The sequence below is a fragment of the Ooceraea biroi genome, chromosome 9, assembly GCF_003672135.1.
Source record: "Ooceraea biroi isolate clonal line C1 chromosome 9, Obir_v5.4, whole genome shotgun sequence".
Lineage (NCBI taxonomy): Eukaryota > Metazoa > Arthropoda > Insecta > Hymenoptera > Formicidae > Ooceraea > Ooceraea biroi.
Genome location: NC_039514.1, coordinates 3942052 through 3954119, shown reverse-complemented (window position 1 = coordinate 3954119; position 12068 = coordinate 3942052). Strand labels below are relative to the sequence as shown.

Genomic DNA, 12068 nt, shown 5'->3' with positions numbered 1-12068 from the left:
ATCATCATCGTCGTTTGTACAGTTCGTTCTTTTCAACGAGATGGCAGCAGCTAATATCGGTTTTCTCGTGTGTGCCAGAGATGCGAGATAGCATGTACATACGGATGTACGACGCGGGCTGCGGTCCAGTTGATGCTTCAGATGCTTCGAACTATTTTCTTTCTTCATTTTATTTGAAAGAAGAAAAGGGATAGAAAATGTTCTTAAACACTTGAAGCTGCAACTGGACCGCATTGTGTAGTGAAAGAAGAAGTTGAGTGAGAAAAACTATATTGTCTCCCTTTAACCTATAAAGAACAGACCACATGTGTGAAGGAAGACCCGGGCGGGAAATCCGAACGCAGCCGAGGAAGACGTGAAAGTGTTATTGTTTTAGTTCGTCGTTAAATAACCTATTCCATTGAGTGAGATTGAATACGATGTAAGTAACCTATACATTTTATACCTATATTCTGACGTTCAGCACGTTAATCATTGTTCTTTTACCGATGATTAATTTATAAATTTTATATCTAATAGTTTATTACATTTCTGTTCTTTTATCGATGATTACTTTTATAAATTTTAAAACTTTTTAATACTTTTCGGTTATGTTGATGATTAGCTGTGAATAACTTTATAGCTATGTTCTTTATAGTAACTGTTCGCAATCTGCTAATAGTTTATTGCATTTCTGTTCTTTTATCGATAATTACTTGTATAAATTTTATATCTATGTTCTTCATGGTTATTATTGCAGCTCTTGTTTAGCCGAGTGCTTGGCACGTATTTTCTCTTTTGGGTCTTGCTTATCAATGAATCACCAAAGTAGACTGTATCACACCTTTTTATCTCGCTTTATTTTTGCTTCCTACAACTTTCCTTTTTGCTACGACGCAGTGTAACGTCCGCGCCATAACTTGGTAACTCAAAGACTAAAGACTAACCGCGTCAGCGCCTCTATCGGCAACTAACTATATGTAACGCGACATCTAACGTATTACAAAATGTAACCAAAATTCTATAAACCATCGGCCTAAACAATGGTACTGCTAAATGTTTATTGCATGTCTGTTCTTTTAGTAATTTAGTTTATTGCATTTCTGTTATTTTATCCATGGTGAGGATGATGCCGGAAGACTCGTACACGGATGTATGCAGAATGGTGGAATTTATATAAAAGTTGGGCAAGGCTTGGCAGTAGTCAATCACATTTTACCAAAGGAATATATCGAGACCTTGTCGGCATTACAAGTACGCTCTTATATTCAAATACTTTAGTAATCCTCCAGTTATGGTCAAACAGTAATCATTTCTTATATTTCTCTTAATGCTCAAGGACAAGTGTTTAACCCAGAAGAAGAGCGAAGTGGACGAAATATTTTTGCAAGAATGTGGCAAAAAACCCGAGGAAATGTTACACGAGGTTGAGTCTGAGCCAGTTGCAGCTGCCAGTTTAGCTCAGGTGATAGGATTGTATTTAGATTGTACTTAATCACTCTACGATCCACTATGAGATTCTTATAAAAAGAATAAAAGAGATCACTACGTTATAAAGTCTAACGATATGTTGGTGCGTAGTTGGGGGTAGGGGGTAGGGGAGTAAAAGTAACTGCAGTATGTCCAACGATTGTTGGCTTGCAGCTATCATAATAATAATTCTGTCCGTCCATCAGACGTTGCCAGTGTCCGCGATGATATTACGTTGTCTTATAAAAAAGTTCTTTTCCTATTGATGCATTTCTACCGGACAGGTGTACAAAGCTGTAACTCTGGATGGAGATAAAGTGGCGATCAAAGTACAATACATGAATCTCCAAGATCGATTCATATCTGATTTGAAAGGGATAGTTTACCTACTAAAAGCTATTACATATGTGCACCCGAAGTTCGATTTGCATTGGATATTTGCGGTAACATGCTATATTATATATTCGTCATTGTTATTTGCAAATGTTACATATAGTTGATTGTATATTTTTGGTATAATTCCAATTCTGTTTGTTATTTTAAAAAGGTTTGTCTAAATTCATTTGCAGGAAATTATTGATAGGTTACGCCTGGAGTTGGATTTCGAAATCGAAGGAAGAAATTCAGAACAATGCGCTAAAGATCTAAAGAAATTCAAGTATGCATATGTGCCAAAAGTTTATTGGAATCTTAGTACTAAGGTTGTTTCTTTATTTAGCCTAATCGACATATGTGGCGGTGCTCCGTCATGTTGGAACAACATATGTCTACGTTGTTCCAGCGGCACATCTTCTAACAATCCGGGCAAGTCATTTTCTAGAAATTCTACATACAACTGACCTGTCAGTCGCGCGAGCATTTCGAATGGGCCGATCTGAAAAAGTGAAAAGCTAAATTCGCGAAACTTTGCTCAACTATGCTCAACTTTGTTCAACTGATGAAAGTGTTCTTACAATTGCGTCGTTCAGCACACCAGCCCACAAATTCACGCTGAATCGTTGCTGGAAATTTCTTATGTGATACGCTCTTGGATTTTCATCCGCCCAAAGATGCGTGTTTCGCATGTTGAATACGCCATCGCGCGTGAAGTGCGATTCATCTGTGAAGAGTATGTTACTCGCGAAACCGGGTCGGTTGTTTTCTTCATTTAACAGCCATGTGCAAAAGCGCAGTCTTGCATCGTAGTCACCTGGTTGTAAATGCTGCACTCGCGTATAATGATACGCATGCAATCTATTATCATGCAGCACACGGTGAACGGTATTTCGCGACTTATTTCGCGTACGCTCATTTCTGGAGCGTCGTTTATTGTACGTATGATCGCCTCCTCGTTGCGCACCGTACGAACACGACGTTCCACGACAACGTTTAAGTGTCTATCTGGCACTAGACGGCCCGTTTGTCCCGCGCAATGCAACAATCGCAGAATGACACTATGCACGATCGGTCTGCGTTCCGGAAAACGAGCATTGTACTCTCGCGCGGCACGGCGAGCGTTCTGGTCGAACTCGCCGTAAATAATCAGCATGTTACGATATTCTGCTGCGTCGTAATCCATATTGTATTTTGTAACTAAGATTTTGCAAGAAAAAAATGTGAAGATCGATTTACCAAAAAACGATCGACTTTGACGCTACAATTGCTTTGAAGTGTTCTTTGTTTCTATTTTTTCAATCCAGACATGCAGAGTATTTACGACGAGTGCGACTAGAACGCTCGCCATAGATAAATCGCGAAGTATTGTGGAAGTACTGTAAATTTCGTCAATAAGATCTGTAGATCTAAACAAGATATTTACTAAATTAAGTTAATTATTTACATATTTAAATAATACTTATAATTATTTAATAAAATTATAAATTGTATCGTTTTTGGTATGAATTACCCCTTATCGATATTAGTGCAGCGCATTTCATATCATTCGTATTGATTATCTGTCAACGCGGGAGCGCGCCGCACTTCACGTATGTTTTGACAGTTCCTTGTGTATCGCGATTTCAGGCAATATGGTAAGCGATCGATCCGTCTTTTCTCGTTGATCGTACTGCCGATGTCGCAGAAAGTCGAACAGTAACGCGTGAAAATCTCAGTGTACACGTACGCGGAAGTGTGTTTAACGAGTCATACGCGGATAAATGGCTCGAACGCGGAAAAGTGTAAACTGGCCAGCGAGGTCTTCGGATTTAAAATAGTGCTGAAATAGTGCTTACAGGAAGAGGATACAGTGCTTACAAGACATTGTGCAGTGAATAGAACAGTAAAAAGAAACACTCAATGAACAGTCGCGAAAAATTAAGATCGAATTGATCAGTGCGCGATACGCGGGGCCCCTTCGACCCGCCGTCACTGAACGCGGGAAAATCCAGCACACGGATTGGAAATCTTCAACCCTTCATAGCGCCGAGATTACGCCATCCTCGACAGTTTGCCAGAGGAACTTTCGTCTCAGAATCACCTCAGGAAACTACCCTCAACCGTTGGTACGGTAGGTCTGGGCCACCCTGTATATCGTGTATCTACATTTCTACACGTATATATATGTATTTAAAAATCCACTTTATTCATCAAATTATTCCTATAGTTAATATTATGATAATATTATTTTCAACTTAATACTTTAATTTTTTTATTTTAGATTATGTATTGTTAGCAGAAATGTTAACTCAGGCACCATATAAAATTTCGTTTACATCACGCTCAGGTAATATGACACTAGACGAGTATATGCAAAAACGAGCGCAGGAACGATTCGATAAAATATCAGCTGCGTTGAAATCAATGCCTAAGCCATGATGTTAGTAATAAGGTAAACAAAACAATCCAATATGTGAAGCAATTAATTATAAGAATACCAATAGAACATCGATCAGTTCCATACATTTCTATTTCTATATATTTATAATTTACTACATTTTGTTTTAAACTATTATTGTTTCGTTAATTTGTAAATTATTAAAAGATAAAAAGACAACAAATATAAAATATAAAAGTTATTATATGTGTGTACAATCAACGGCATAAATGCCGTCGCTACTTGCGAGTAAGGAGCGCGATGGGCAGATGGCGGTGGCGGCTAAAGGACAAGTAGTAATAGGAATCTCTCCAGTCTGTAAGTAACGCAGTTAATATTACGATGCACAATGTATTTGTAATAATACGAATAAATACTTTGTATTTCATAGACTATGCGCTTTCATTAATATTATATGTTTACACACGTATAGTATATTTTTAAATTAGAGCAATATTATATTTTTTAAATAACTGATAACGTTTGAAGTTTTTATTACTCTCTTTAAATATATATATATAAAAAGAAATAAAAAAATTAATATTTTTGTTATTTTATCAAAATAAAAAAGAAGATAAAATGAGAAATTAAAGAAATATTGTAAGATACATATATTTAAAGAAACTAATTAAACTTCAAACGCTCATCAGTTATTTAAAAAAATATTGTTCTAATTTAAATATATTTCGAAACTTGTTTTCTCTACGTTAGCGTTTAGTTGATACTAGGATATAATTTAAATTTATTATTAATAGTAAGAAGTATATATACAGAATTTTATTACTATCTAAACTACTGTTTTTTTTTAATCAAAATAAAAATGAAGATACAATGAAAAATTAAAGAAATATTGCAAGGTATATATATATAATATATGTATGTATATGAAAGGGCAGTTTTCGGGACATTTTGTACAATCTAAGGGCAGTTTCCAGGACATTTGGCAGTTTTCGGGACGGTCCTGAAAAATCTGGCCGCGGAACGGAAGTATTCAGGACAGTCCTGAATACTACCCATCAGTTGATTTTATATAGAAGTCCTTGAAACAACCATTACGTTGAACAATTGTATCTATAAAGTGTTTAAATGATGTAATTTAGTAATAAGGCGATACATAGGAACTACACCTATATAGATGCTTACAAAAATAGTACTTCTACATGTATTTCTAGATGTAGTACATATGTATACAGTTTTATTTAAAATATTTTATTATTATGAGAAGAGACCTTAAAACTGCCTTTCCATATGTCTACAAATATTCAAATTGCTTTTAACTCCTTGGCGACCGCTCCTAACTAGTAGAAATGTCTGAAACATAACATAGGGATATCCCAGAGACATTGAGCTATCGTTAGCATATCCTTGTGATGTATTTGCTTTGTGAAACTTCAAAATAATTTGAATATTTGTAGACATATGGAAAGGCAGTTTTAAGGTCTCTTCTCATAATAATAAAATATTTTTCATAAAACTGTATACATGTGTACTACATCTAGAAATATATGTAGAAGTACTATTTTCGGACTTATCAGTACATAGATTATTTTTCCATAATATCATATTTTTGCATTACACCAGTTAATTAAAAGTTACAATTAATTACTTTTAATTTACTTTTAATTTCAAGCCTTATTATATTGTGGCGAAAACAAACTTTATAAGAAATTTATACAAATTAATATAATATTTATATTAAAAACAAGAGTTATATCGATCAATAACCTAGAAACGCAAAATACCACTGTCATACGTATTATATATGATATTATTTACGTTCGAATATTCATACTCTACTACTAAAATTTGAATTAATTTCACAACTGATTACGACAATCAGTTGTATTAAATATCCCCAAAATAATCTATATTAATCCTAATAGGACCAATGTTTTCTATTTTATAATCGTTAATTGCAGTCAGCAGTCAATCAATATGTTCGATTTAATCATGAGACAGTTTTACAGAAACCGCTAAAACGACAATTACAATAAATTAGCCAATACTGACAATGAGCTAAAAATATTTATTTACAATTTGCAAACATAAGATTCGACAAGTATATTTATCATAATAATATTTATACTAATATTACCAAAGAAGCAGCTATTTATCAATAAGTAAAAATTTTAGTAATCCATGATGTACAAAATCAATTGATGAGTCCAAATTCTTTTGATGTTATATTTCTTACTATTTTAAGAAGGATAACAAATATCACAACTGACTTTTTCTAAGACAAATATTAATTAATTATTACTTACTTCTTGCCGTTTTCGTCCCGAAGCAACAATATCTTCCCTGTTGAACATGAAATATGCGTGATGAGATTTTCGACAACTGCTAATCACTAGAGTAAGTGCGATTCGATAATGAAAAATCGCTCATCGTTAATCACATTCGTTAAGAGGACTTTCACAGTAAACAAGATACATTCAGTTCTTCTCTGGCAATACTGAAAATATTTGCCCAAAGGCCGCATCTGCAGAATAAATAGTTGAGCGAACGCATAGAAATTGATATTTACATCCTTCACAGAACACCCTATTCTACACTCTGTACTGTAAGGACTACTGCATTAGAAGTTTACAATTTCCCTTAATACATAATCGATTATAAAAAAAGCGGGAAAGCGGGCCGGGTGATAACGTTACGGCTTCCGCGCTCTCTCTCGCCTTAATATTCGAAGGTAAAGTAATCGTAAAATTCTAATGTGGCAATCCCAATAACACAGAGTTTGTGGAATAATGTGCTTTTTGAATGACGTCGATATCGCTAGTGATTGCCGAGATAAAGGGGAAAAACGTATTCGAATACTTTTTGGCTTAAATCTCCGCAATCATTAAAAATATCGACATTCTGTGAAGAATACATTAGCCTACATACTCTGTACTGTAAGGATTGCTGCATTAGGAGTTTACGATTACTATTACCCTTAATATATATTCGATTATAAAAAAGGCGTGAAAGCCGGTTGGTTTCTCGACTTCCCACCGAATACTTTGTTGCTTAAATCTCGGGATATAATAACAAGGTGGGATGAGATCGTGTCAAATTAGAACAATACGAAATATTATACACAAAGAAGTTTGAATATCTCTTTATATACGTTATCTCTTAAGACAGATGGTAGATACATTTTGTCGTTTGTTTTAGTACGTTTTTGATTGTGTTTCGTATACTTTGATCTTTTCGAAAGATTCCTGAACTTAAAGTAGACTATAATAGTTTAATAGTAATAATATAATATAATGGAATATGAAGAAAATTGAAAGATATATAAGAAGAGAAACTCTATTCAGTGTCAGGATCTGAAACATACAAGAAATATTTAGTTTTTCTTAGCTTGAATACATATATTATTATAGGATATATGACATCATTGTATTATATTATAGCATTGTAGGTATAACTTTATAATAATACAGACATGATATCGATCAACATTTACAATATTGATACATTTACAATATTCGAATAACCAACTATTATTGACCAGTAATTTATTGTTCGATATTGTGACTGTATTATTATACAGTTATAGGTTAAGGGCATCTAATATCGTATACATAATTTTAAATGCTTCTCTGTGATAAAGATTCAAACATATATTACTCACCAGTACGTCATGGTTTACGGTTTTTGGGTATTTTGTTATGTACCCAACTTCTAATTTGAGGAACAGAACGACGATTGAGGCACATATTTTTCCATTTCAATTTAACCATCTCACAACATCATCCTCTCGTAACACAGGAAATACAATATTTCTTCAGATGGAATTTGCACATTCATGGATTCGGCCTTCAACCTTCCTACAGATCTGCCACCAACTTTTTTCGTGCGCTCTTAATATGACGACGTATATTATTTTACTAAAAACTCCTTTGCGTCTGGCACAACATATAAAATCGCGTGCTTGTATGTGTTTTGATTCCTTTGGTCTTCTACAAACTATAAGTTCTCCTTTATTGTAGGTGCCATCTGTGTTAAACAAGTAATTGCCTTTTCGTTTACTAATACTAATGATTTTTTTCCTCTCCGTACTACCTAAAAGAAATGAAATCAGAGTAAAGTAGAAAAAATAAAAACTTATAATTCTATAATATTGATCCTTATAAAAATATGTAGTTAGATATGTTAAATATGTAGTTAAATGTGTTACATAAGTAGGTAGATGTATTGAGTATGTATTTAAATATATTACATATGCAGTTTTTTCATATATGTCATATATTTTTTCACAATATGTAGAATTGTTTTATATTTAAAATACCATAGCATATATAATAAGTATATCCTCTTATATTCCGTTTAATATACACGTTTATGAATAAAAGTAATTGCATTCAAAAGTTTTACTGAATATTCTAGTGTTCCAAGATAACATATTATTATTGATTGGGAGGAGCAATGAAGACAATATTCATTGATTGCCTACCTATGGGTAGTGAGGTAAACATTTTTATTTCTTCCTCATTCTTATGCACCTGTTCGAGATTCCTACATATCATGCATTATAATTTCTTACAATAACAACAGAAATTCTTTTTGTCTGCACCTTTTGGTTTTGAATAACTCACATTTAACTCATAATTATCACAGATTTTCTTCCGAAGTATTTAATGATATTTCTAAGCTGCTATGCTTAGCAACATTATTGGAATCCTTTCGACATGATTGCGCATATATTTATATCATCTTCTTCTATTGTATTCCTTGAATCATTATTATAAGAATAATCAGAACCCTTCTGTATCATCATTATTACTGTTATCGTGAGCGTAATATCTGTATAAGAGTGCGTTTCTATAGTTTCAATATTATTGTGTGTAGAACTGAGGTTATAAATATAACATTTTTCAGATCTGAACAGTATTACTTACAACGTCCTCTTCATTCTGATTTGATAATATATCTGCATTATCGTCGCTAATCAGAGTATTCGAACTCCATACATAAATTCGTAAATTCCCCATTGAAGTTATTATCAGTACGGTCTAGTACATCATTGTTGATACTTTCTTGTAAGATGACACTCCTTTCATTGAAATTTTCTAATCCGTCATCTATATCAGAGATTACATCTTGTACATCACAACTATTATCACCTATAAAATAATAATGGATCATAAGTAATCATATAAATACATCTTATCTTGCGTCTTAGTAAGTTTCAGATATAAATACATTTATTAGGCACTGTATCTTTATGAGATCTTGTATCTTCGTTAAGCATTATACCTTCACCAGACATTGAATTTTTATTCTGCCTTGTACCCTCATTATGCGTTGTATCTTCGTTAAGCATTGTACTTTCATTAGGCATCCTATCTTTATTTGTATCTTTATTTATATCAACTACAAGGTATAAAGAAAAATTAGTTTTAATCAGTTATGATATATGTTAAATCGTATTATGAATTGAGATGAGTAAAAAGAATATACTTCTTACCAATATCCTTTAACAGCCTTACAACTGGAATGGCCATATTCAGATTTTTAGTTATAGTAGTAAGTATATTAACATTTTCTGTGGAATATAAAGAGTTACAATGAGTTATTAACAAAAAAATATATGTATATATATGATTTGCATAATAGATATATACACATATATTTATGAATTCTTTATACTGTTAGCCCCCGGCTAATCGCGGCTGCAAATTTTGGAATGCAGGACTCGGACGTGTAGCACGGGACTAGATCACTGTTTCGGGTTACCGAATCCGAGGATTCTACCCGGGGATACTCGTGATCAGAGTGATTTCACCAGGAGTGCAGTTCCCGCGGAAGGGTGGCAGGGTCGCTCTTTGTGAAAAATTTCGGTTCAATAAAGGGGTGGCCGATGGCGAATTTATTTGAATTTACTTCCCCCTAATTAAACCGATCATTTCGTTATAACAACGCGTGCATCTATGGGCCGGTCGGTAGGTCGTTAATGATGCGGAACAATAGATACAGATTACATCAATCACACGGGGCCCGATGTTCAATTTATGAGTCTCCGTTTTCGCGTACGCGTTATGATAAATGGGTCCGATTCGTGAGGATTTGCATTGTTCGCATAACGCGGCTTGTGTTTCGACGTCTTTGTATCCGCGCGTGATCACGCAAAGTGTAATCGGGTTGTATGATAATGAATCAACCTCATTAGCTCATTAATGGACGACTGCAATACTGTTCTGACCTTTACTTTGAATGAGTTAATCACCTTCATTAACTTATCATTAGAAAGCCGTAGTAATATTCTGAATTTTAATTTGAGTGAGTCAATAACTTCATTAATTTATCATTAGAGAGCTATGGTAATATTCTGCATTTTACTTTGAGTGAGTCAATAACTTCATTAATTTATCATTAGGCCGATGTAAGTTGATTGGTAATAGTATGATAATTTCACTTACCGAGGGGTTCTTGGTTACTCTCGATCCAGCGCTGTACCTTGATCTCTTGTGCCAGCCTATCGTAATGAGTTCGGCGAGGGTCCCCCTCGGGAATATCCTGGCACAGAGGGTACCGCAGGTTGCATGAAATGGGGACCAGTCTCGTTGCCCACGTGGCTTCGTTGTTTCCGTTCGTGATTAGAATCACTCGGTGTGATACGACAGAGTTGCTGGTCACTCTCGGTTTCGTGAGTCACGTTATGATCGAATTATTGTTATTTCTGTTAGTGTTACGGTCGCGTGGTCGGAAAAGTGCCTCGTATTCTGGATCAATGTAGTGAGGCTCGATGTCGTAATACTGCGAGACGACGGTGTTCACTGATTCTAAGTTAGAAAATATACGAGCTAAACGTCTTGCACGGTGTTTCTTTCCTCCTCGTCTCGTTTTCGGCATTAGAACTTCGTCATTTATGCAAAAGTTACTGTTAAACGTGCGCGCCTCAGTTAGAGTGTACCTTGTGGTGAGAGTGGTGCGGAAAGGGGTGCGTTACCGAGTGACCGCCCCGTGCGTTGTCCGCACTGTAAGACTGTCAGCTCAGCGGAATGGAGACCAACGTGCGTTGTCCGCACTGTAGGCTCGTTAACTGGTTGCACACACACACACACACAATGACCGAAACTGAGGTAAGCTACGTAAAATTTATAGTCGCTGAATTATGATCAAATCGGCTTGGTGGTCAAAAATAAAAATAAATCGTAAATTCAAGCACACAAAATACATATATTCTAATAAAATGAATTGGTGGAAATACAATTGTTCTTACAAAATTTAAGTTAACTACTACGGTTATTAATGCTAACGTTTAAATCTAAGATAACTCTGGAATACGAGGATTGAAAAATATTCTAAGTCGAAATACGAAGATTGGAAAATATTCTAAGTCGAAATACGAAGGAATGAAAAATATTCTAAGTCGAAATACGAAGATTGAAAAATATTCTAAGTCGAAATATGAAGGAATGGAAAGTTCTAAGTTCGAATTAGAGATTGAAATAGAAAAAGGCTACCGTGGCCCTTGAGTGTCGAGTGAACCTCTTGGTTCGAGTCGCGAGTCGAACTGAACTTTTCCGGTCCTGCAATGAGGTCCTTTGTTTTCGGCGGCTCGGTGTTGCGGCGGTTCGGTAGTGGGGGTCCCTCTCTCGTGAGAGTGGGACGTCCCTCGTGGAAGTAGGAGTACCGACAAAATGGCGGTTCCGAGGTGCGTCTTGTGCGCGTCGTTCGGACCGTTGACAGAAAAGAGAAAGTTCGATTTTTTACCGGGACGTGACACTGTACAAGTATCCGCTGTTACAGAGTACGACCAAGCATTCGTGGGCGATTAAGACCGCGACTCAGCTTGAGAAGCCGCGATACGTCATCTTTGCTCTGCAGACAGGTCGGA

General features: G+C 35.1%; 1 protein-coding gene across 1 annotated transcript; it reads left to right on the top strand.

Moving 5' to 3' along the window:
• Positions 1-911: 911 nt before the first annotated feature.
• LOC105287893 (uncharacterized aarF domain-containing protein kinase 5) lies at positions 912-2410 on the top strand. Its single transcript, XM_011353755.3, has 4 exons — positions 912-1233; positions 1319-1444; positions 1734-1892; positions 2019-2410. The coding sequence occupies exons 1-4, from the start codon at positions 1135-1137 to the stop codon at positions 2286-2288; spliced, it is 654 nt and encodes a 217-aa protein (XP_011352057.1). The 5' UTR covers positions 912-1134; the 3' UTR covers positions 2289-2410.
• Positions 2411-12068: the final 9658 nt, after the last annotated feature.